General features: G+C 36.2%; 1 protein-coding gene across 1 annotated transcript in view; it reads left to right on the plus strand.

Moving 5' to 3' along the window:
* The window catches only part of LOC148944713 (uncharacterized), a 53,510-nt gene extending 38,833 nt beyond the window's left edge, over window positions 1-14,677 (plus strand). The window contains exons 3-4 of the mRNA XM_089100004.1: window positions 11,999-12,180; window positions 14,506-14,677. Of these exons, the coding sequence (XP_088956130.1) occupies window positions 11,999-12,180; window positions 14,506-14,677 (354 nt within the window). The remainder of the gene's footprint in view (window positions 1-11,998; window positions 12,181-14,505) is intronic.
* Window positions 14,678-27,854: the final 13,177 nt, after the last annotated feature.

A 27,854-nucleotide genomic window follows, 5' to 3' on the forward strand; every position in this document is an offset into this window, starting at 1 on the left:
TATCCAATAGGTGAAAACAATAAAGACTTTATTACTTACTTGTTATTTTATTATGATTTCTTGACTTAAATATCTGTACTGTGTCCAGGAAGCGAATTCAAGAAAGCTATTGCTACTTACTTACAATTTCTTCATAATTTAATGAAATGCATGAAACTATTCTAAAGAATAAAGATGAGTTAAGCTTAAAAATATTTGTTGCTTAAACGTATTAACATATTTTTGAAAGAATATGATACTTACTTACAATATTAGATAATTTCTTAAATGAAATTTCTGCATTGTGTATCCATGATGTAACTTCAATAAAGAGTTTGTTGATTACTTAGAGTTTCGTCATAATTTCTTGAATGAAATGTCTTTTTTGTCTATCCAGGAGGCGAATTCAAGAAAGAAGTTGTTCCCATGTGTCTGACAATAGATGTATGCAAATTGCTTTTCTTACATCTCCGACGTTTTATTAGACATTCTAAACGTTTGATATGCTAGCTTACTCTAAAAATAATGAACACATAACAATGTAATGCATAATATATTTTTAATGAAATAATGCTATGTAGAATATTAATACAAAAAAATATATTATGATACATTATTAATATCAATGATTAACTTTGGACATTTTGAATCTGCTCCATAAAATAGTTCACCATGTTCTCTCTTGATATTATAGCTATTGTCTTCTCTTAGTTCGTAATCAGTAGAATAATCATTATTCCATTTTGAGTCATACACAATTTTTACTGGTGTCTCATCAACAGGCTCAATATGCTTTTCGTCTTTGGTATTATTTGGTTCAATGACTGTTTGAGCAATGGCAGTAACGTTTGCTGGTGCTTTGTTTTTCATCGATTCATCTTTATATTCCATCGTGATATTTTCTGACAATGCCCTTTTTATTTTTCTGGCAATTTCACTGTCTATTATCACATTATTTTTACACAGGTAACAGTTTCGGCACGTAAACAAGATATGGTTTACGATATTAGTAGAAGAGTAGGCCTTTCCTTTTTTGACCTACTGTTGAATGGTAATACCCGAAAGCTGACGATTGGATGTATCAGTAGGTAATGTGTTACCTGCAACAGTAGCATGGAGTTGTCCTCTATCATCAACGATTATTTTTATGTTGGCTTTCTCTTTGAGTGTAATCATCTCTGGAGATCTCAATCTCGCATATCCACCAACATAAGAGTTGAATTGTTTCGGTACTCCAAAGAAATTTAATTCCTTACTGTCATGACAATACATTAATACCTTTCCAAGTGTGCGGCCACTTTTAATTTTTTATAATTTTAATTCCTTAACTATTTCATAAGTAAATGCTAAAATAATTTTTTTATTTAAACATACTTTTTTAAAAATGCTCATTAATCACTTTTTTTTTTTATAGATATGAATTATGTTTTTATCATTCAACTGAGTACACAATAATGATTTAATACATGCACTAGATTCGGTAGTGTCAATAACCGATCACAGAATACCAGTGGGAAAGTCACATCGTGTCTCTGACCAATCACAGATCGCAATTGTTAGAACTTTAAGAATATTTTGACATTTTAAGTTATTTACAAAAATAAAAAAATAAATAAAGATGAAAAATTTCGAAGTTTTAAAAAAGATTTTTTTTTTTGAGAAAGAAAAAAAAACAACAACAAATGTTTACATAAAAATAGTACTTAGAGTTCACTCTTAAACATCCACAAACGATGGTCCCATGATATAGAATAGTTTTTAACATGTCTTATGGATTTATCACAATCAGGTATGTTCTTAGGTATCCACTGTGCGAAGAACCTAACCTCGTCTTCAGGACGGTGATAACCCCCCTCAAATTTAGGACACTTAAACTCTTCTAGATTGAAAAGTGGAATCCTAGGGTCACACTTTTGAATTAAAACTTTATCTGTAGGTACTTTGCCCTTTACGTAGAGTGCTTCAACTCCGAAAAAGCTGCATATTCCACTGACTTCCTCCTGGACATCTCTCAGTTCCCGACCAGTATTATTAAGTGGTGTAATCACTCTATCATAGAATCCCAGTCTGTTAATATAACGTAATGTAGTACTCCACAAGCTTTTATCATACTCAAACAGATTACAGTTCACTAACCAATAACCATTTAGGGTTAACTTACCTTTTAGGGGTGAACATTTAGGGTTCTCCTACTTTCACTAACCAATAACCATTTAGGGTTAACTTACCTTTTTAGGGGGTGAACATTTAGGGTTCTCCTACATGCTGAATATGAAAGTGTGTTCCCTGGCATGCTGGATCTGAAAGTGTATTTTCTACTCATGATTTGATGGAAGATTTATCATCTGTTGAAAATCTACTATTGTTACAATTGCTTAAAGCGAAATTCAAGTCGTCTATTAACCGTTTTGAACTTGTGAAACATTTGATAGCCTTTAATTTCTAGATCACAATGTGCAAAAAAATTAAAAAAAAAAAATTTCTTTGGTCGCTGAAGCAGTTATGTGTTTTGGAATGCTTAGCATAACGATATAACGGGGTATAACAATATCACAGGGTATTTCATTGCGTGATTTAATCGACTAAAGCGTCTCACATCTCTACCATTATACAGAAGGCTATGTTTGTCCTTTTTCTGTGTTTTTACAAGTGTCCTTAACTGTTTTCTTGTTTCACTCGAATCGTTGTCAATTTGTAAATGGGTTTTTTAACCGTTTTTTTTGGTAGCTTGCATGGTTTTGGTATCGTTCCATCTCGGTGTTTTTTCTGGGGGATATTATTTGAATTAATCAAATTCCTAATTAAAAAAAAAAAAAAAAAAAAGAAGAAAAATTTAGTAAGGAAAAAAAAACCCCAATTTTAACTAAAAATTTTCCCACTGAAGTTTAGTATGAGGTTTGTAGCGCGATATGTTTTATTGTATTATAAATATTCAAAAAAAAATTTCAAATGAAAGTAAGGAGAAACACTAAAACTTAAAATGAACCAAAATTATTACGTATATGAGGGGGTTCCCTCCTCCTCAAGACCTCGCCTTTCACGCTAAGTTCAAATTTTGTTCCAATTCTTTAAAAATGACCCCTGAATCAAAAAGGTTGCTTAATTAGAATAAATAGCTCTTTTGAAAGCAATAAACAAACTTTAGCCTAAAGAGTGAGGTATTGACGAAGGGGCGACCCCCCTCATATACGAATTAATTTCTGTTCTTTTTAAGTTTTAAAGTTGCTTTTTACTTTCAGTTGAAAAACTTTCAACTGAAAGTTTTATTTATTTAAACTAGTTTCTAGTTTAAATTATAGTTTAAAATTTAGTTTCTTATCGTTTTTAAATAGTGCTGGTAAATCTGAAACAACACAAATATAAATTTAATCTTCCACATTTACAATTGCATCAAGGTTTATATCAAACAACGTAACTCCCTCCCCCCAACCCTCACTTGACCACAAAAAAAAACTTTACAACTCTGTAAAAATACCAAAAAACAATGCTAAATTCAAAAAAAGGATAAAGCACATAACATTCAGTCCACCTCCCGGGCATGTGAGGGATTAAATCATCCTCAAAGACATAGTTATTAGATTTTTTTTTGAATAAATATGGCAATTTCAAACTTTTAATCCGGTGACTTTGGGAAAAAATGATCCTAGGAGGGGGCTTAGTTGCCGTCCAAATCCTTAGATCACTTAAAAATGACACTATAACTTTTAATTTCTATTTGAATGAGGTCTCTCTTAATATTCTAGGACCTCTGGATCGATACAGTCACCCCTGAAAAAAAACAAATAAACACGCTAATTAGCCGTGAGGCATTCTTAACCATCGCAATACCTTTACGCTAATACCTCTTCGCAAAAAAATTCGCAAATCTCGTAAACTAAAGAAGTAATTACATCACTGTTGTTAGCTCCATCATTAATCTCCAATAATGTAAATGCACCACTCATTTTTTTCCTCTACTAATATCCTTGCAAATAAAAACTATTCTCTTTGAATTCAATTCTCTTACTAACATGAATTGTAAAGAAAACTATTACTCTTGTGGAACTCAATCCTCATTTAACTCAACCCCCGTGCAACTGAACCCCCCGTGTAACTGAACCCCGGGATAACCGAAACCTTCGTGTACCTGTAGCCCCGTTAACTGAACCCTCGTGCAACTCAACCCCCCATGCGACTCATCCCCCTCAAAACACTTCAGCCATTTCTTTTTAAATTGACAATACTTTTCAAACGTTACTTATGTATTATACAGACCACATCGGCGAGGTAAAGCTAGGTCAAGTCACAATGTCATTCTATCGTTACTTTTCAATTAAGCTATTGAATACCGTCTAGCAATGTCTCTTGTAAGCGTCAAATCTATTAAGTATCTGATGTAAGCACCCCATTCTTTAATTACCCGTGAGGCATTCTTAACCATCGCAATACCTTTACGCTAATACCTCTTCGCAAAAAATTCGCAAATCTCGTAAACTAAAGAAGTAATTACATCACTGTTGTTAGCTCCATCATTAATCTCCAATAATGCAAATGCACTCCTCATTTTTTTCCTCTACTAATATCCTTGCAAATAAAAACTATTCTCTTTGAATTCAATTCTCTTACTAATATGAATTGTAAAGAAAACTAAAAAGATACACCTGTTTTTCCGACACGGATCTAAGCAAAAAAAAAAAACTTGTTTAACATTAAATAGAAATTAAGATAATTTTTTTAGAAAAAACTTGAACCAGAACAGATTATACCCAACATGTTTGGTAGGGGCACGTACGCAAAGTATATACCTTCAAGCAAATTCCATATGATATTTCAAACTACTATACCTTCTATAGAAATGATACCTCTTTGCAAATGACCCTGGTAACCGTCCAATGCATTGAAAACCTAAACACATATCTATGCCTTCAGGCGTAAGTTTGCATTTAGGTTTTCAATGCATTGTACGGTTACTACTGTGAAGGGTGTAGAGCTGTGAAAAAAAAAACTCATACCCCTTAAATCTACGGGCGTAATTTGCTATGGTGCAGGGGAGCAACCACCGTTTCAAACTCCAGTTTCCCATCCCCTAGACCCTAATTTGCCCCACCCCCAGCTGAATTTTTTTTTAATCTTGTCAAAAACAAGATAAGACTGCATAATTCAAGCATCCACAGAAACGGGTCAGTTTTCGTTATTATATCTTTGCCTTTATTATACTATACGATTTATTTTTCAGTTTTCACTGTCATTTTCACTTGATTTAGAAAATTGGCTCTAACTTTACACCCCCCCGGATTTTGATGAATTTGCGCCACTGTTTAAAACTAGGTTTTATGTGGCATCAATTGCTTTCTTTTGCAAGTACATAAACTACTGTTTTCTCATCACTGCGTCACCATTTTTCATATTCACAGAGTATTTTGCTTTTCGTCACATAGCTGTCTTTATTTATATGATGGGGGTAAACATCTGGAATACTTTACCAATGGCTTTTTTGGGCGCTGCATATCTATTCTGAAACGACTCCCTAGTGTGACGGTTCTATGGATTTTCAATGGAACATCTTTTAGAAACTACTGAGTCATATTTTACCAATACATACCCATGATCTTTTCACCTATACTACTACTACTAACAACTCACCGTGGCGTCAAGCCACCTGAGGCCCACACAGTTGTGTACGCTCCTCCTCCCAATCTACTAAAAGTCTCCCTTTTTGCACACTCCCAGGAAGCTCCTACTTTCCCCCGATCTTTCCTTGTGACATCCTCCCACCACAACTGCGGACTATCTACTTTCCGTTTAGCCCTAGATGGTTGACTGAAAAGGATAATCTTAGGCATTCTGTCATCCTTCATCTGCAGAACGTACCCTAGCCATCTCAACATTTCTCTCATTATAGCCAAGAAAGCGGGATTGAACCACACTTTCGTACAGCCTGCTATTTGAAATACGGTCAGTCAAGTGGGTACCCAGAACAGTCCACAGGCAATTTCTCTGGAAAACATCTAGCAAATCGTCCTCCATTTTCGGAGCACCCCTGCTTCAGAACCATATTAACCACCGTCATCCCTATAGCTTCCAATATTCTAATCTTGGTTTGCAGACTTGTCTTCCGATTCTTTCCTAATTAAATTTAAAAAAAAGTTTTTTCTAACTAAAGTTAAGGAGCGACATTAAAAATTAAAACGAACAGAAATTATTCCGTATATGAAAGGGGGTGTCCCTTCTTCAACTTACAGTTCCTTCCCCAGGGGCTATGGAAGGTCATGTTGTCTCCAAAGGCATAGTTATTAGAACTTTTAACTATGCTAAGTGAAATGGCTATCTAAAAATTTTGATTGGACGACTTAGGGGAAAAAAGGAGAGCAAGAAAGGGACTAGCTCCCTTTCTAGGGGAAAAAAGGACTAGAAATAAATGAATGCAGAAATTTTTTTTCTAATAGTAGTAAGTGATCAAATTCTGTAAATAAACAAAATAACGATTATCCTCCGTATTTAAGGGGCTGACTGTTAAAGATTTTCATTAGAATATTTTAACTTTAAAAAATGTGATGTCATTTTTAAGTGGTAATGGCTCATACCTATACATAGGGGATGGACCTCTTCCCCAGGGGTGTCGTTTTGAGTTGACAAAGAGGGGAGGGTAATTGCCTCCATCCCCCCAAAGAAAAAACACGCAGAAAAAACGATTACATAGCCCATACCCCTTGACTATCCAGATATAGACCCTTCTCCCCCCCCCATAAAATGCTGGAGCTACTCCCCTGCTCTTCCCTAAAGCTGCTCTAAAATGCCCTAGACTTCTGGAGAAGTTAAAGAAAAATACTGTCCTAAAACTATGAATTTTGTAATCCTTCTGCGCCAAGTGTTAGACTTGTCTGCACTGGTGGCCAGCGTTTACTCCCCCCCCCCCACCGGCGATTACCTCCCGGAAAATACCCCCTGTGGAAAATACCAACCGGAAAATACCCCCCCCCCCGTTGGAAATAAAGCTTTCCAGATTTGAGAATTCTATTTGAGTTTTTTTCCGTAGGGGAAGGAATTTTGGTACTTGTGCATTATGCGCCACTCACTCAAGCTCTTGCTGTGTAAAACTCGAGAACAAACTGGTTTCTTCGTTAGTTTTTTTCATCTTAAAGTGTTTTATAATGATCGCAGATCAAAGCTTATGTTAATTGTGCGTCTCATTTATGCTATTTTACCATGTTCATGGCCGTATATTTGGCTTTAAAATACACTTCTCTATCTATCTATCTAATATGCAGAATAATTGTACCAAACACATTTTGCATGCAGACCTGGTATACTTTACCCGCCCCCCTCTAATATGCAAATCTATAGGCCAAATTTTTTTCAAAAGTAACGAAAAAACTAACAAAAAAACTGGTGTTTTCTCGAATTTTACACACCGTAAACTAGAGTGAGTGGAGCATAATAAACATGAACCAAAATTCGTTCTCCCTACGGAAAAAAAATAAAATAAATAAAACTCGAATAAAATTCTCAAATTTGGAAAGCCCATATTTCCACGGGGGGGGGGGGGGTGTATTTTGTATTTTAGGGGGGGGGTATTCCCCGGGGGTGGTATTTTCCGAGGAGGGCATTTTCCGCGGGACGGGGGGTGTATTTTCCGGGGTTATTTACCTGTTTTTTTTCTGCGGGGGGGTATTTCCCGAGGGAGGGGGTAATCACCGGGGACGTAAACGCCTTGAACCGTTGGAAATATGGTCATTCAAGTGGCTAGGCTACCCAGAACAATGCATAGGCAAGTTCTCTGGAAAACATCTAGCAAATCGTCATCCATTTTCGGAGCGCCCATGCTTCAAAACCATATTTGACCCCTGTCATTCCTGTAACTCCCAATATTCTAATCTTGGTTTGCAGATTTATCTTCAAATTATTTCCTAATTAAATGAAAAAAAACAAGTTTTTAACTAAAGATAAGGACCGACATTATTTATTAATCCCCCTCCCCATAAAATTTCTTGTGGACGATGCAGCCTGAAAAATTTTCCTTAGCCTACTTTCATTTGGAAACAACTTTGATCTCTAATTGGTTTTTTGATTACTCCAGAAATACCCCAAGCAGAAATTATTCCGTTTATGAAAGGGGCTATCCCCTCTTCAATGCCCAGCTCTTTACGCTAAAGTTTTTTATTACTTTAAAAGTAGAGGTGTGACAAAGAGGCGATCCTAGCGTAAAGGGCGGGGCATTGAGGAGGGGACATCCACTTTCATTTAAGGAATAATTTCTGTTTGTTTTAAGTTTTAATATTACTCCTTACTTTCAGCAAAAGAAACTTGTTTTTGTTTAACCTAATTTGTGTTTTTTTTTTCAAATAATACAGATAAATCTGGCTCACCCTCCAAGAAACATACCCCCACGGGAAATTCCTCGGTAAAAAATATTGCCCAACGTAATATACACCCCCCGTAAAGTTCCCTCTAGACAGTTCCATCCTTGCTGAAAATCCCCCTCCCCGTAAAATTTCTTGCGGACGATTCAGCCTGAAAAATTTTTCTTAGCCTACTTTCATTTGGAAACAACTTTAATCTCTAATCGGTTTTTTGATTACTCCAGAAATGCCCTCATCTGTAGAAATTTCTCTCCGGGAATCAAAACATGAGGAAAATAGCCCCTGGGTGCTTCCTCCAGAACATCTCCACATGCAAAACTGAGTTGGCAAAGATAATGTAGGACAATAAATAATTTCTGAGACCACACTGGCTAATCATGATAAACAAAAAATCGCGAAGAAAGGAAACGAGGACAATAACAGCCAGTGAAAAAATTGAAAAATTATGCAATATTTCGGTCAAGACCTCCGCTTGACTGTCCTTAGTGCAGAATAATACCGATAAAAATTTAAAAACCAAACCTTAAAATAAAAACACCAAACTAAAATTGGACGACCCTTTCCTAGTAACGGTGAAAGGGTAACGGTGAATAATAAACAAAAAATCGCGAAGAAAGGAAACGAGGACAATTAACAGCCAGTGAAAAAATTGAAAAATTATGCAAATATTTCGGTCAAGACCTCCGCTTGACCGTCCTCAGTGCAGAATAAAACTGATAAAAATATAAAAACCAAACCTTAAAATAAAAACACGAAACTAAAATTTCACCGTTACTAGGAAAGGGTCGTCCAATTTTAGTTTCGTGTTTTTATTTTAAGGTTTGGTTTTTATATTTTTATCAGTTTTATTCTGCACTGAGGACGGTCAAGCGGAGGTCGTGACCGAAATATTTGCATAATTTTTCAATTTTTTCACTGGCTGTTAATTGTCCTCGTTTCCTTTCTTCGCGATTTTTTGTTTATGTAGGACAATAAAAAAGAATTTCGTATATGATTTCTGTCAAATCCCCCCCCCCGTGCAAAATTTTTCCTTGAAAATTCACCCCCCTCTCCCCGGAAATTTTCCCTAATCAAGGAAGATTCTCCCGATATAAATCTACCCCAAGCAAAAAATCCCCCTCCCCGCGAAATATGTCTGTATACTTTCCAATAACAAATACTATACGTAAGCAATGGCCAAATTTCATAACTTATAGGTATATCCCTGCGGACTGTGGGGGGGGGGGTAATTTTCCCCCTTAAGATATAATTATTTTATTTTTCAACTATACTGAACAAAATAGATTTCTCTAAATTTTGATCAGAAGACGTTGGGAAATAAATTGGCGTGGGAAGGAGGCCATTTGCCCTCCAATCATTTTTGTTACTTAAACAGGGCCCTAAAACTTTTAATTTCCGTTTGAATGCGTCCTCTTTCAATCTTCTAGGATCATTATTTCGCTACGATCATCCCTGGGGAAAATAAAACAAAACAATTAAACACGCATCCCTGATCTGTCTTCTAGCAAAAATAGCGAAATTCCACATTTTTGTAAATAGGAGCTTGAAACTTCTACATTAGGGTTCTCAGATACGCTGAATCTAATCGAGTTCCTTGCATTTTTGGGGGCGTTTCCCCCCTATTTAAAAATGGAGCAAATTTTATCAGGCTCATAACTTCTTATGGATAACGTGATAAATCTTACATATTTGGAATAAGCACAATAAGCTGATTCGTTTAATGTATCTATTGATATCGAAATCCCGTTTTTGAGAGTTTTTGTAAATGTTGAGCCGAGTCGCTCCTCACTTACAGTTCCTTACCACGAACTGTTTGATATTGTTAGGTACTACCTGAAACTTCACTGGTAGGTGGTAAATGGTAATTTAAATAAAGGGAAAGGGGGGAAATAGTATTAAAACTAAATACAGTAACTACAAAACTAATCCAGTAACCTATAATCTTTTAGTTAGAAAGTTAAAGATATTTAAATGGATTGTTAGTTAGATTGAGTCATATCTATCGGATAGGTCACAGGTGTTTATAGTTGGACCAAAAATATCACGAGAGCACCAAATAACTTGCGGAATTCCACAGGGGTCGATTTTAGGACCACTCCTTTACCTCATTTATACCGCGGATATAGGAAACTTCATGAAAGATTGTTTGACAATATCCTTCGCAGAGGATACAGTTTTATTATTCCGAACTTTAAGTGTTGAAACCCTTTTTAAGATCATGGAGAGCGCATTGAATGATATAATGAAATATAAGAGGAGTAACCATTTATTGGTTAATATTAAAAAAAAACAAATTACATGATTTTTTGTACTATTAAAAAGGAAAACACTGAATTATCTTTTTCAAAATTTATAAAATTAGGTGTAATCATTGATGAATTATCGTCATGAAAGAACATATAAATTCAATATCCATAAAAATTGCAAGAGGAGATGGGATTTTGTATAGACTTAAAAATTCCCTTCCGAAAAAAGTCTTTCGAACCATTTATTTTACCCTTGTTTATCCTTATATTCAGTATAGTTGTTGTGTTTTGGCTAACTCTTTCGGTTATAATTTAAAGACAATTCAAACCTTACAAAATAGAGCTGTAAAGTCAATTTATTTAAATAAACTTAATACTATAGAAGTTTTTCTTAAATCTCAGTTACTAACAGCAAGACAAATTTGTTAGCTCCAAACAGCTGTTTTCATGTATAAATATTTGAATAGTCTATCACCCCCAGGACTAACATAACTTGTCCTTTTCATTTATCGTCATATTATCATGCTTATCAAACGTCGTGCTGTACACGTTTTTCTCTTATCTCTGATATTTGTCACCCGCAAAGAGCAGCTTCTTCTATAAATACGTTTTTGTGAAATTATGGAACAGTATTCCGCTGGAAATAAAATGTTCTATTTAAGTTCCGTCATTTCAACACAATTATATAAAAAAAAGCTTCTTTCTACCAGTACAAATGAATAATGTTTAGGAGGATTCTCTTTTATTTTTCCTCTTCTTCTTTGTTCTGCAGTGCACAGTGCCTTGTTTCAGTATCCTTTCTGTTTCAAAGTTTAACACTTTGTTGTTCTGTCAATAATCAGTGATATAATAATATGAATACTCGACATTATCCAGGGGTTGCATTCAGGCCCTAGGGATCATTGATCAGTCCCTAGAGTTTTGTTTTATTTGTGCATTTTATATTCAATAGAGTCAAAGTCAAAAATTATACTAGCGGACTAGTGGCATATTGGGCACTTGGTCTGCCAACGCTACGCCATGACATAACGCAACGAACTGCTTAAAATTAAACAGATGGGTTTAAAAAGGGTGGTTTTTTTTCCGACTCATAAAAAGTTACCAAAAATGCATATAAACAAACTTTCGATGTTTCATTAAATTATTTTTTATCCCCCCCCCCTCCAAAAGAAAATCCTGGGTGCACTCTTGATCATGACCTTTGATGGGAATACATACAGGGTCATTGAACATTCGTTATTTTAAAAGAGAATATTAACGCTGGAAACTTTTTTATTGATTAAGATTATTGTCCAACGCTTTTTGTTATATTCAAGCAACTGTATCATCAAGCAATTAGCGGCGCATTGAATCTTCCTATTAAATATTCCTTAATTGATTTAATAGGGAAACTAAGACCTACTAAGAAGCCTTTTATGACATTGTTATTATCAGGAAAATACACCAACATTGAAACAACAGAGGGCTTCTTGCGATGTCCATCTCTCGCGCAACGTACAGCGCTACGCAGAAAAGGACAGCAGTGGCAACAGATTTCTTAATGAGTCACTCAAGCAGAAGACTTTCTGCACAATATACGCAGAAACAAAGATGTCTAAGAGACTGCAAAGCCCAAGGTAAGAACAACACTTTTCATTTTTATTTGTTGGTTTTCTTGACAATCGTTGGCCCAACGATTCACTATTTTTGTATTTTTTGGGGGTGTAGAGATCTTTACTGCTGTTTGACAGTGCTCTATTAGTTATTAAGAAATATAAACTTATACTTTTCTGATATAAATATACTTTTATGAAGAGAAAAATATATACCCTGTGAAATACAAAAACAAAAGAAGAAAATGTAGGTATGAAAATAAAGCGAAGCTAATTAAAAAAAAAAGTTTGTTTTACTTTTCTTAGACTTTAGTATTTTGTTCAATTCTGTATTTATAAATAATTTTTGTTTGAAACTTCTTCTTACAATCAATACTTAAATGGAGTATTTGCCAAAATATGCTCCTTACTGCTGCGGGACACAGATGTCAGGCTGGCTCAGTCTACATAAGCAATTTAAGTTAAGTTATGACCCACTTGTATTGGTCACCTGTCCTTCTACTCTTAACATGTTATTTAAAATCTCTGGGAGTTTCACTGACACTTTGTATCGAAGGATTTGTCGTAGAAACTTTGAAAAGGGCTCATTCGATTGGAAATTGGAAGGACCTGTGTTCTTTTTAATAGCCAAAAGTGATTGCAAGGCAACTAACACCCCTTCCACGCCCACCATTTCCCCAAACACATCCAATCAAAATTTTGAGATAGCTATTTTGTTTGAAATGTTTGAAAGATCTGGAAATTATGTCTTTGAGGAGGACACTCCCCCCACAACCCTCACGGAAAGGGTTGTAGGTTATGCCCTGGGGACATATAAGCTTAATATTGAAAGCCTTGTCGTAGAAACTTCAAAAAGAGCTCATTCGATTGGAAATTCGAAGGACTAGTACCCTTTTTAATAGTCAAAAGTGATTGAAGGGCACCTAAACCCCCTCTCACGGCCATCTTTTCCCAAAACACATCCAATCAAAATTTTGAGATAGCCATTTTGCTCAACGTAGTTGACAATTCTGGAAATTAGGTCTTTAAGATGAAACCCCCCCCCCCCAAGCCCTCAGGACAAGGCTTGTAAGTTAAAAAGGTCTAAACTTCAAAAAGGGCTCATTCGATTGGAAATTGAAAGGGCTAGTGTCCTTTTTAGTAATTGAAAGTGATCGGAGGGCAACTACCCCCCCTCTCACGCCCACCATTTCCGCAAAAACGTGCAATCGAAATTTTGAGATATCCATTTTGTTCAATGTAGTTGGAAGTTCTGGAAATTAGGTCTTTGAGGATGATAACCCCGCTCAGAACCCTCAGGGTAAGGATTGTAAGTTAAGCCCTGGGGGCATATAAGGCTGTTATTTAAGGTGTTGTCGTAGAAACTTCAAAAAGTGCTCATTTGATTGGACCTTGAAAGGGTTAGTGCCCTTTTTAACAGTCGAAAGTGATTAGAGAGCAACTAACTTCCCTCTCACGCCCACTATTTCCCCAAACCCATCTGATCAAAATTTTGAGATACCCATTTTGTTCAACGTAGTTGAAAGTTCTGGAAATTATGTCTTTTAGAATTACAAAACCCCCACACCCCTTAGTAAAAGGGTTGTAAGCTATGCCCTGGAGCATATAAGGTTTTTATAGAAAAGTTTGTCGTAGAAATTTCAAGAAGGGTTCATTCGATTGGAAATTGAATGGGCCCCCTCTCTTACTTATAACTTAGAACTTAGTTCCTCCTGAGCCATTGGTGGCGCATAGGGTGTCGACGTTGGCTCTCCACTCATCCCGAAGCAATGCTGCAGCGGTGACATCTTCCCATTCAGGTATTAACGAGGTCTCAGCTGTCCTCAGATCTCGATCAATTGTTCACCACAAAGTGTTCTTTGAACGACCTCGTCTTCTTCTGCCGCCTGGTTTTCAGTTGTACGCTATCCGAGGAAGGCGGCCTTCTTTTATGCGGAGTACATGGCCTAAATATTACCACCTCTTCTTCCTCAGAATCGCAGTAATGAGAGGCTTCCCCGTTCTATTCCGGATTTCAAAGTTACTGACTCTCTGTTGCCAACTTATGTTTAAAATTCTCCTCAGGCACATATTTTCAAATGCAAGAATTTTCTTTTTGAGTTGCTGATTCATCTTCCAGCATTCACTAGCGTAGAGGAGTATGGAGAACACATTGCTACTGAAGAGATGCAGCTTCAGTCGCAAAGAATATTTGCTGCTTCTCCAAATGGGCTTAAGTCTAATGAAAGCACCAGTTGAATGACCAATTTTGCGTTTAATCCTAGTCATTATTTAACCATCACAATCGATCCAGCTATCCAGGTATTTAAAGTCCTTCACCTGTTCTAGACTTGTATTCTTGTGCTGCAGAACAAGCGGTGAGCTTATGATGGACATGCTCTTTGATGTGTCAACGTTTATGCTTAGCCCGACATTTTCTGTAATTGCGTCAAGTAGCTGCTGCAACCTCTATTTAGAATCATCTAGCAATATTACGTCATCAGTGAAATCCTTTTACGCCATATCCAGAGTTTCGTCTTAATATGTAATCCATTATAATTAATGGATTATTTTTGAAAGTTGAAAGTTCTGGAACATATGTCTTTTAGGATGGCAAACCCTCCACACCCCTCAGGGCAAGGGTTGTAGGCTATGCCTTTAAGGGTTCTTAGAGGCATAGCTTACCTATGCCTCTCAAAATTTTACTATTTCAAAACTTAGGGTTCTAAGTTATGCCTTGGGGTATATAAGGTTTTAAAAAAAACGTTGTCGTAAAAACTTCAAGAAACCCCCCTCTCACGCTCACCATTTCCACAAACACATCCAATCAAAATTTTGCTATAGCCATTTTTTAAACGTAGTAGAAAGTTCTGGAAATTAGGTCTTTGAGGATGTTAACACCCTCAGTGCCTCTCAGGGCGAGGGTTGCGAGTTATGCCCTGGGGGCATATAAGGTTATTTATAGAAAGCGCTGTCGCAGAAACTTCAAAAGGGGCTGATTCTATTGGAAATTGAAAGGGTTAGTGTCCTTTTTAATAGTAGAAAGTGATTGGAGGGCAACTAGCCCCCTCTCACGCCCACCATTTCCACAAACACATCCAATGAAAATTTTGAGACAACCATTTTTTCAATGTAGTTGAAATTTCTGGAAATTAGGTTTTTGAGAATGACAATCCCCTCGTATACCTAAGGGCAAGGGTTGTACGTTTTGCCTTGGGAGTATATAATGTTTTTATAGATGAGTCTTTGAGGATGATAACCCTCACCACAACCCTCAGGGCAAGGGTTCTAAGTTATTCCTTGGGGGCATATAAGGGTTTGTAGAAAGTATTATTGTAGAAACTTCAAAAAGGGCTCATTCGATTGGAAATTGAAATGGCTAGTGCCCTTTTAATAGTCGAAAGTGATTGAAGGGCAACTAATCCCCCTCTCATGCCCACCTTTTCTCCAAACTTATCTAATCAAAATTTTAAGATAGCCATTTGTTCAACGCAGTTGAAAGGTCCAGAAATTGTGTTACTGAGGATTACAAATCCCCTAGAACCGCCATGGCAAAGATTTTAAGTTATGCCCTGGGGGTATATAATATTTTTTATAGAAAGTGTTGTCGTAGGAGCTTCAAAAAGGGCTCTTTCGATGGGACATTGAGAGGACTAGCACCTTTTTGTATTGGTCGAAAGTGATCAGAAGGCAAATGCCCCCCCCCCCCGCACATCATATCCCTAAGCACTTCCAATCAAAATTTTGAGATAACATTTTGTTCTACGTATTTGAAAGGTCTGGGAATTATGTCGTTGAGTATAACAAACATCCCCCCAGGTCTCCGGACATGGGCTATAATTTATGCCCTGGGGGAATGTAAGGTGTTCATAGAAGGCATGGTCATATAAACTTTGAAGGGGGCTCATTGGATTGGTAATCAGTTTTTTTTAATCAGCACAATAATCTAATTCTTTTGATACATCTATTGATATCAAAATTGATTCCAGGTCATCAAGACTCCAATTTTTTGGCTCTTAACTTTTCATTTTCGGTTAATAATTCTAGTAATATGCCCTCCGGCACTTCAAAAGCACCCACAGGGACTACTCCTTTCTTCTATAGGTTCAAGAAGAATGTTTAACGGCGATTTCCTCTTTAGGCGACCAGGTGTTGCAATTTTAGGCGCAATTCCCATCCAGGCAAGATTTGGCACGATCAGGTGTCACAAGCTTAGGTAAAACTCCCACCCCTGGCATGTTTCCAGGCATAAATACTTGGAATGTGGTCCGTATAAAACACAAGTTTCAATGATAAGCTCCTACCCCCTCCTACCTGTTTGTAGGTTAAATTTCCACCCAGGCAAGATTTGGAGTGACTGGGGCAAGATTAGGCATGTCCAGGCAATATTATGCAGGTGCAGGCAAGATTCGGCATGTCTAGCCAAGATTTCAAGGACATGCCCTTTTCCCTGTTACTAGGCAAAATTGTGTTTCTAGGCAAAATCATGTCTAGACATGTTCCCAGGTGGCTGAACTCCCCAGCATTGTTTTTAGACAAAGTTCCCAGGTGGTAGAAACTATTTTCTGAGAGTCAGTTTCTTTTTAGTGGTGAGAGGGGACTGTTAGGATTGAAATAAATAAAGTGGACAGACAGAAAATCTTAGGTAGTCTTGTCACTTTGGAGAAATGGTTAATTTTAGACGATAATTTTCAAAGATTATCATTGCAGAAGAAAATCTTCACTAAGAGGATGATTGATAATATAATGAGAAATGAGTATCCATCACTGGACTATTGCCTGAGACTTATGTGTCGTGGCCCCCAAGCATTTACTCATTCTATAGCTATATTGATTAAGACAAAACAAAATAATGTTGCACATCTGTTTGTAGATTACACAGAGTTTCAGTTACTCCTCCCATTCCTTTAATGATTCGATAAATTAAAACTGATTGCAAAGGACATTCATTGATCCCGAGTCAGTTTTTTTTTGGAAGTGGAGCAGTCAACATCAAAAAATGTTTTACACATTCCCATTATTCTTGCATACTTTGGACAGCTGGTCATCTTGTGAGAATAGTACTTTGCTGATGACAATAATGAAAAGTGTAAATTATGCAATTCATGTAAATTGCATAGAGATATGCAGTGCAAATTAAAGACTGTAACTCTTGTCTTGTAGAGATTTGTGACTCTCATAATAGAGGATTCTTATGCTCCAATTGTCACTATGATAAATGGGGTCAATGGGAAAATACTTATCCTGGCCTGATTGCCAAAAACCCTAAACGCGAGTTGAGTTTATTTTTAAGAGACTGGTATTGTCGTGGTTTTAAATTTTATTCGGAAGAAGAATCTGGTCCACACTTCAATTGCTGAAATAACAAAGAGTTTGGTTTTTACGACATCGTTCTGAAGATACTGGCTACTTTGATTATAAACCTAAAGACTTTTATTTGGCTGTTACAGAAAGTGATTCTTCATATGAGAATTTTGTATGTGAGATTGCTTCATATAAGCAAATTGAAACACGTGAATTTTATCTTATGAATCAGAGTAGTATTATTGAAGTTACAAAGAGATTTAATAAAAATGAAGCTACCCTATATTGTAGAAAATGTGACCCTTACTTTGCACGTATAGACAAATACAAGTTGAATCCTGACAAGCTACCAGCACTTATCGTTTCAGATGATTAATTAAAAAACTTTTTCAACAACATAAGTTTCTCAAAGAAAAGTAAAAATTTCCATTAAACAAAAAATGAGCAAAAATTTCCAAAAATCGAATAATCTACCAAGCGTGAAACTACCACAAATCAGCATCGATAAATAAATGAAAACCAAAACAAACAGAAATCACAATAATAACCAAGTCAAACTCGAAACAAGCAGAAATTAACATAAGTTGGGCTCAAAACCCCTATGCCTTCCCTAGGCCAGAACATAGTTTGCACTTTACTGAAAAAATAATGCTCCATGGAGGGAGAAGAAGTGGAGTTGTGTGCTTCAAAATATCAGCACTGACATATTATAGCAACCACACTGTTGTTCTTAATTAATTTAAAAAACTTTTTCCACAAAATAAGTTTTTCAAAGAAAAGTAAAGAACTCCATTATTTTAATATCATATGTACGATCCTTTCTTAGGATATCATATGTATTTTTAAGAATACAATCGACAAGAGCGAGTTCATACCTTCCCTCAAATTTAGTGTTGGTGATACTGTTCGAATCAATCGTGCAAAAAATATTTTAGACTCTTTAAAAAGTTCGGTGGACCACAAATTATTTCCCTTTTCAAAAATATTTCTTGTACGATTAATTCGAACAGCATCACCCACATTAAATTTTTTCTTTCCTGCCTTTTCATTAGAATATTGTTTAAGGAAATCTCACTATAATGAACTTCCTGAGGGCTAGTATTGAACAAGGATCTATGAGGAAGTTGGATTATAAATTTGCTCGATTTTATCTAAATCATGATTAAATGCAGCTGTATTTTTCAATGTACAATATTTTGAAATTAAAAGTCGAATAGTTCGTATTAAACGTTAAGCCAATGCTGCTTTTATAGGACTATGACTAAGATAGAGTATTGTATTATATTTCAATAACATTTTGTTTACATGAGGATTAACAAATTCACTTCCACGGTCAATTTGAATTGACTGTGTCTAGAGTCAAAAGAACTGCTTGTAATATATGCCGAGGGTAAAAGGCTTTAGTTTTTCGAAAATGATTATCCCTAGTTCTATGCTTTCGATGAAGAGTATAACTAGATTCCTTTTGCAAATACTTTTTGCTAGCTTCTTTTAATTCCGTTAACCTTAGCAAGTGTGGTCGGAGAACATAAGCTTCCTGGTTCTCCAATATTTTCATAAACACCTTCTAAAACTTGATCCATTTTGATCGTAACCGTCCGCTACCCTTTTAAATACTACCAGGCGAATAAATACGTCTTCGCTTTTGTCTAGTTACCGGTGTCAAATCACCACTAGGTGTGCTTTCCAATAAAGATTTAAAATCATTTTCTACCTTTAATGGTCTATATTCCTTTAATTTCTTTACTACTACTACTACTACTAATACTACTACTACTAATACTACTACTACTAACAACTCACCGCAGCACGAAGCCACCTGAGGCCAACACAGCTACGCACGCTCCTCCTCCACCCCAATCTATTCAAAGCCTCCCTTTTTACACCCGCCCACGAAGTTCCCATTTCCTTTAAATCTTTGTTTATGACGTCCTCCCACCCCAGACTTGGACGACCAGCTTTTCGTTTAGCCCTAGATGGTTGGCCGAAAAGAACAATCTTCGGCAATCTGTCATCCTTCATCCGAACAACGTGCCCTAACTACCTCAACCTTTCTTTCATTATAGCCCTAGAGAGGGGTATTGAACCACATTTTTCGTATAGCCTATTGTTTGAAATATGGTCAGTCAGCCGGGTACCCAGAACAATCCTTAATCAATTTCTCTGGAAAACATCTAGCATATCTTCATTCGCTTTTCGGAGCGTCCATGCTTCAGAGCCATATTTGACCACTGTCGTCACTGTAGCTTCTAATATTCTAATCTTGGTTTGCAGGCTTATCTTCCTATTCTTCAAGACCTTTTTTAACTGTGAAAAAACATTCTGAGCCTTGGCTATTCTGTTTTTAACATCTTCACTGCTCCCACCATCTCTACTAATAATACTACCAAAATAAGTGAAACTGCCCACCTGATCAATCTTTTCATTACCCAACGTCACCTTTTCATCTTCACTTAGTGACTTAGGCTTCCTAATATTAATTTTCAAACCAATTCTAGCACCCTGAACTCGCAAAACCTTGTAAAAGTTCATTCATCTTCCTCACACTTTCATCTAGGATGCTTAAATCATCAGCATAATCCAAGTCCAGGAGACTTTTTTCTGCCCATTTGATTCCGTGGTCTCCCATTGCCTTTCCTGTGCTCCTTAAAACATAGTCCACCAAAATAATCCATATAAAGGGAGATTGAACACAACTCTGCTTAACTCCTGCTTTAATACAAAACCAGCGGCTAACCTGATTTCCTACCTTAACCGCAGCAGTGTTATTCTCGAACATTGCACTAATCACTTTAATGTATTTGTCTGGTATACCATACAAGGATAAAACCTGTACTAAAGTCCTTCTATCAACAGAATCGAACGCTTTCTCATAATCTATAAAACTGAGGACCAAAGGTGTTTGAAAACTCAGGCAATTTTCAATTATTAGCCTAAGAGTGAAAATTTGGTCGACACATCCTCTATCTTTTCTAAAACCACACTTCTCTTCTCTTAAAACTTTGTCTACGGCACCTCTCAGTCCAAAAAGTATCATATTACTAAGTAATTTGCTACCTACAGAGACCAGACTAATGCCTCGATAATTTTCACAGTCATTTTTATCACCTCTCTTATAAAGTGGCTTAATTAAGGTTTTCCTAAAATCGTTAGGTACTTCCCCTTTTCCAAAAATCATATTCATAATCTTCAATAACTTATTTCTAACCTCAGAGCCACCATATTTAAGAAACTCATTTACCACTCTATCAGCACCTGGAGCCTTATTATTCTTTAATCCTTTTAGTACTGTTGCTAATTCCTCCTCACAAAACAAATCTTCCTTCACATCCAAGGTATCACAAACTTTTTAATTTTCCTTTATATTTTTCCCGCGACTCTATCTCGGTTAAGCAAGTTCTCAAAATGTTCGGCCCATCTCTCTTTAGTTTTTCCCTTATCGCTACTTGTGACCTTATTCCTATCTTTAACTGGGACAAGTCCGGATTGACTACTCCCTCTCAATTTGTTAACGTGCCAGTACAATATTTTACTGTTAAGCCGTCTAGCTGCATCTTCCAGATCCTCGGCAATTTTATCCATGGCCTCCACTTCACACCTCCTTAGTTCATATTTTAATGCTTTCTCCACTTTCTTTGAATTTCTTTTGTTTTCATATGATCTATCACTCAGATAATTTCAGATAATTGCTTTAGAATTTGCTTATTGCTAATAAGATTCTTAGGAAAATTTGACGACTTTAAAAAATTATATAAATGCTCGTCAAAGGATTTGACTCTTTTACGATGTGCAATCAGATCCGATAATAAATCAATTAAATTGTAAGGCTTGCCCTGGATTATAACTTCATTCTTTTTCTCATCAATTTGTTCATTTTCAGTGAGATAGGTTAATAGTCTTTCACCTAGTTCACGATAGTATTGAGGCAACAAGTCTACAACACTTGTTATTAAATCTTTTTTTTTCGGTCTTTCACTGTTTTCAAAAGGTTGATCAATGAAATTGAATTTGAGCGGTTTTTCCCGATAAGGTTTATGTTTGTTGACAAAACAAAGGGCATTTTGAAGCAAAATTAATTTTTTATCGTCATCAGTGTTTCTTTGTTAATAAATTTATCAAGATTATGTTCAAAGTGCTCTTTGGGTGAAAGAGCAAGTTCAATTGACGTCAATTTATAGGGTTTAGCCATTGCTAGAGAATAATGTTTAAAAATCCAGCTATTATTAATAGTAACGCTGAAAAGAAATTACCACCCGCTTGAACCAGACGTTTTCTTTTACAGTTTACTTTGCTTTTCCAAGCTAGAGCACGTACAAGTGATCGATGTTACCTTTTCTGTTGCTTAACAAGATCTGACAGCTGAAAATTACCCACTGTTAGATTAAACAAAGTTCCGACAGGAGATTAATAAATTTCTTGTCAACACCATGCTTGAGAATCGCTTTTCTAAGTCGTGATTTTGAATTGGCTAGCACAAAAAATAAATGCCGTTGTTCATGTAGCTTCCTCAATGTTATGATTGCGACTAATGACCTTTTTTACTATTCATAGGTAGATATACAGTAATTTCATTATCGAAAATATCATTGACCACACTCAACACTTCAGGTGTGTTTTGATTCAGGTCCAATAATTTGCATCCATAAGGCTTATTAGTCGCTTGACTGTATGCGGAAAGTAAAAATTTAGGTTCAACAGGATAAATTTGTTTGTTTAAAGTTTGTTTGTTTAGATTCAAGAGAACTTGAATCGCGAACAACTCAATAGACGATCTAGTAGGTACAATTCAAAGCAAGTGTTCTCATGCATTTACTTTGATGAAAGTTATTATGGAGAACAGTAGTTACATCAATTTTTTCGTGATGAGACCGGACAGTCAACAATTGTAACATTTCCCGTGACCATTCTTCAATAGATTCAGCTAAATCGTCAATAATCAACCACGATTTTGGTGCAATACTAGTAAACACGTCAAGGCCTTCTATAAATTTTATGCTTGGATCAATTTTCTTTACTTTATCATAGGATCCTCGCCATATACTGGAGCAATAATAGATATTTCTCGGATTTTCTAAAAATATTTTATCACGGTTTTGAATGATTTTCGATAAAAGTGTCGTTTTGCCAGAAATGGATGGTCCGCAAAGAAACAATCTGAAGGGTGTTTTAAATTGATACATACTCTTCCAATGCCAAAATGCAACTAAACTATCCTAACCTCAATCTGTTGAATAAATATTCAAGAGGAAATAGAATACATGGTTTCTATAATTCACATATATAAAACATCATAAAAATATATTTACAACTTTAAAAAATAAGCACTTTATCACGATCGGGTGGCCATCGAACGTGAGTGACCGGGCCGGCACCCTTGGTGGCCAGCGGCCGAGCTGGCACCCATAGTGGCCAGCGATAACAGCGGCCGGGCCGGCACCTGTGTTGGCAGTGGCAAGGTAAAATAAACACTTAAAAGTAAATCTTTACACAAACACTTGAAAATTACCGCTTTGCGCAATTAAATTTAATAAATTCAAATAACTAGGACAAAAAAAGGCAGTACCAAGCTTGTGACGGGAAAATGACTATATATAATAAAGGCAGTGCTAAGCTGTTGACAGAAACGGCCCCCCGCCCCCCTTCCATAACTATAGAGCATTCTCCAGACCGAGTTGCTTTCTATAATCTACGAATTCAGGTCGATCTGTAGTCAGGTAGTGTCCATGTCCTAGTTCTCTCACACCATTCTTGAGTACACACACTTCGTCCAATATAGTGGACATGGCATTTTTTTCGACTCGAATTGTATTATTTTTGTATTTTAAAGAGCGAATCGCCATGACACTCACTCTTGTAACTAAATTTTGCTCTATACAGCTCTTATAAACACATGTTGAAATTTTCTTTTACATAGTATGATGGCATCCCTTTGCAGTCTTTTTTGGTAGTCTCATTGTTTGTTTCCACGCAGTACACCTTCGGACCGGGAAATATACCATGCTATACAAAATCACTACCCGTGTGTGATTTTAATTTTAACAACTGATTTTGGGCATGACATTTCAACTGCTCCAGATAGGGTCTCATCTCAGGCACTGTAGTCTATCCGAAAGCTATAATGCTCTCCATTTTCTAAATCTTCCAATAAATTATTAGTTCCATTTTTTAACAATAAAGAATCGGTATCCCCATAAAAAACTTGAACTTGTCACTCCCTTGGCCACTGGCGCTTACATACATTATAATAAAACTCCAGCATGAGATTTTTTTGAAATTTCTAAAATGGTGCCGCCAGCGGCAATGTTTTTATTTAAAATTGCGTTTCTTTTTTCGTATGTAAAAGAACCATATTTGAGTCTATGATCGTGAATGATGTGAAGGAAGTTTGGATCCGCAATGATTCGGGCACATTCTCTCGGGTCGGTCGAAACGTCACAACGACTCCTGTTTCGCACTCCCTCACACATCTCACCAAAGGCTGAATTTAAAATGACTTTAACGATTTCTTTTTCGACATTTGTTTTCGCTTGAGTTCGTTTGTTGACAAAAGTGTCAACAAACGTCTTCATGTAAGGTTTTTGGTCGAATTTGAGGCTCTATGAATCCTTGCGACATGGAAACCGTCGGCAAGGATCCACCGCAAAAGAACGTGGTGTACAACAATATTCCGTTTCGGCTCCAGGTCAGCAATGCGCTTTTGTTTTGAAGGTACCCAATGCCTGCGTTTATTCTCTACTAATGATAAATTGTAGGAACTGAGCGAGTCCTATGCACCGGTCTATTGATGCAGGGGAAACAAAGTGTTTTACCAAGTCATGAAGTTCCAGAAGAATTCAACATCAATTTCGAAAAACCATCCTTGTGGTCCATTTTCCTCAACAGTGTGAATATTGGTGAAATCTAGAGCGGAAGGATTGTCAAGCCATTGGTAATTCCTACACGGCAAATAAAAGTGAGACATTGCGTGAGGAAATTCATATCCAAGAAAATGGCATCCGACTTTTTACAGGTGCGTTGTCCAGTCGGGTCAGTTTCTAGGATATGATCCCCCTGAAAAACATATCCTCCCCATATGGATCTCTCTAAAAATAAGTGCTGATCAACGTCGGTGATCAGACCTGTTTTTGCTCCGCTGATCTTTAGAATCAAATCTATAACTAGAGGAAGATTTGAAAAATAATGTCCTACATCCAAACCAAATACTCCACAAATTTTGTGTGTGTTTTTAAAGACAATACCCAACAAGGTCAAAGCTTTCCCAGCTAGCTACATTTTAGAATAATCTTACTCCATTATTATACCTTCCCATAGCCCAAACCCTCTTGGCAAATTCATAATCGGCATTGGTTCATTGACAATCGTGAAGTGAATCATAAGACTTTGCGATGGATGGTAATTTTTCCTCACTTAGCGTCGAGGTGGGGCTTTAGTACTCGTATTGGTATATGCCGTTATATTTTAATAAATCCTACAGTTCCTCATCTGGAAAGTGCTGTTTGAGGAGGGAGAAACTATTAAAATCGTCGCTTTTCTGTACTTGAATCAATTGACTTAGGGATTTAGGGAAGAAACTAAAATAATCAAGGAAACGGATTTTATTCACGTACTCTTTAGCATTATCAATAGTTTTCCATTCAAATTCTTAGACTAGAACCTTTTCAGATGATTTAGGTATGATGTTATATGAGAATGAACCATCTACCCACGTGTCATCTACAACTTCACCTTTCTGCAATCGTACCAACGCTGGTAATAGATAGATAGATCGTGTATTTCAAAAAGCCCAAGAGCCATATACACTATATGAATAAGATGGTAACTGATCAACAAATTCAAAGTCAATATCGAGGCCGAGATCCCTCACAAAACTTTCTAAATCAAATACACTAGCCGGACTCACCCCTGCACGGAAACCCCCATCGCGTTCACTATTCTCCGGGACATCTTGCATATTCATATAAATCTCTATATCCTCGTAGAGGTTGTAGGTCCCTTGAGATGGTGGAGTGAAAACCAAAAAAAATAAGAGCATATTAGCTCAATGGAAGATATTGCCCTATGAAAAAGAGAGAACGGTTATGACTAGTATGCCCCTTTGAGCTCCCACTACTCATTGCATTATGTAAGTGTACCATGCCCTCTTGGAACTGTAGACACTCTACTACTCATTGAAATGTATCATTGCATTATAAAAGGGTACTATGCCCTCTTGGAACTGTAAACCCTCCACTATTCACTAAAATGCAAACGTGTCCTATGTCCTCACTACTGATATAAATGTAATGCCCCTTCGACAGATCACCTTTTGTATGTATTCTGAAGCATTGAAAGGTTTGCCCAAACTACTGCTATACCCTTTTTAATTTATAAAATAGTTATGGAAAACTTACCGAAGGGGGGATTATGTCGAGAAGATTCTTTGCCCATGCCATCAAACCGTCAGAGGCTTCCTCGACTGCTCCTTCGCCAATAAATTGGGCTACAAGTTGGTCAATCTTGGCCTGAAAAAAATTGCTATAAAATGAACGTCCCCATCCCCCCCTTTATTAGGAACCCCGAAACCTTCTAAGCGAATAATCCTCCCAAAAGCTAGCAGATAAAAGAGTCGATAAGGCTAGAAAAGGTGAATAAATGTCATTAACTCTATTAAACTAAGGGGGACATGTAGCCTGGAATTTCAATATTCCGACCGCGTGAAAAAAAGCAAAGAGGTAAAACAAAAGAGTAAGCTCTTAAATGAATAAAAAAAGGTAACAATGTGAAAAATTGAAAAGAGTCTTATTATAGGAAAGAACAGATGACTCCAAAAACCAGTGGGTATGCGCTTATAAGCTGAAAATACCTTTATTTCTAAGTCCCTTAAAACTTGGGGGAGGGGGGCTGTGGAGCCTGAAAAAAGACAAAAGTATCGAATAAGACAGAAAAATTACCTATTCTAAAAAAATAGGTATGAACGAAGCTAACAGGGGTACACCGATGAGTCCTAAAAACCAGGGAGTATGCGCTTAAAAGCTGAAAAAAACATTCTTATTTAGAGACCTCTAATATTCTAGCGAAAATCTATAAATATAAGTTTCCTTACAACGCTTAAAAATAGTAAAAAAAACACTCTTATTCCTGAGGGGGCGGTGAAATTTAAAACTAGGAAGGTTAAGGATATATTTTGAAACTTTAATAGTCTAGCGAAAATATATATATATATATATATATATATATATATATATATATATATATATATATATATATATATATATATATATATATATATATATATATATATATATATATATATATATATATATATATATATATATATATATATATATATATATATATATATATATATATTTGTTCGCACTGAAGAATAGAGGTGGTTGTCCTCTCTTAATATTCGCTTTGTTTTCAGTATTTTGTTTTGCCTTAAAAAGCCTATTTTTGACCCCTTTTTCTTTATAGTATGTTTTAGTTTTGAAGTTAAAATTTATTTTAGTTTTAATGGACTGAAAAGGTATCATTTTGAAAATGAACAGATTTTTTTTTCATCTACAATTCACACTAATACTTGCCGCCCTAGGTAGCTGCTTAACTTACCTGTGTGGCACATCCAACCCTTATGTGGTCTCGGCTGATTATTTAAAATACTAAGACAAAGGCTTTTAGATGAATTATCTCTTTCCCTAAAGTACCTTCCTAATAGTAGGAAAGTTCCGCTAACTGCACCCTTGTATATAATTATCTTCAGCGGGATATCGCCAAATTAATCCAGCACCCAATACCCTTCCTTTTACTTCAGCCTTTCTAATTCAGCCTCGAGAAATATTTGAATTATGAAACAAGTGCTAGTGGCGATCTTATTGGAAATGTTTGCGTGCGTTGACATGACAATACGGAGTTAAATTCCTTTGGAAGACAAAAAAGTTCATGATCACTGATTATGGTTATGCACGAGTGACGTTTCCAGAGATGATAGTGCTCAAAGAGAATGCTAGTCTAAAAATTTTAGTTGACCACGAAGGGTAACTTCATGCTTGAGGTCCTGGTACCATATTACCTCTTGATAAATCTGATCGTCATCTTTCAGGTATTAGCATACAAAGGAATACAGCAGGAAAACAGATCTAATCTTCTATCAATACAATAAACCATATCATACCCAGATGTCAAAAGTGCGATCTTTGCAAAAATAATGTCGTAAAAGACAGTGAAACTTCAAGTAAAATAAAAAAGCACGAGCACCCGTATCAGCATGGAGACTAAAAATGATTTGCTGAAAAAAAAATTCCAGGCAAACGTCAGTAGCATCATCATGGAAGAGGTGAAGGTGAAGTGTTCCAATAAAGCCTGCCCTCATAGTAAAGTTATCGTAGCATTGAATACTAGCAGAGAGAAATATTTGAACTATGAAACAAGTGTTA

This window comes from Artemia sp. Qi Xiang Cuo, chromosome 14, assembly GCF_049724085.1.
Source record: "Artemia sp. Qi Xiang Cuo chromosome 14, ASM4972408v1, whole genome shotgun sequence".
In the NCBI taxonomy this organism is placed as follows: Eukaryota; Metazoa; Arthropoda; class Branchiopoda; order Anostraca; family Artemiidae; genus Artemia; species Artemia sp. Qi Xiang Cuo.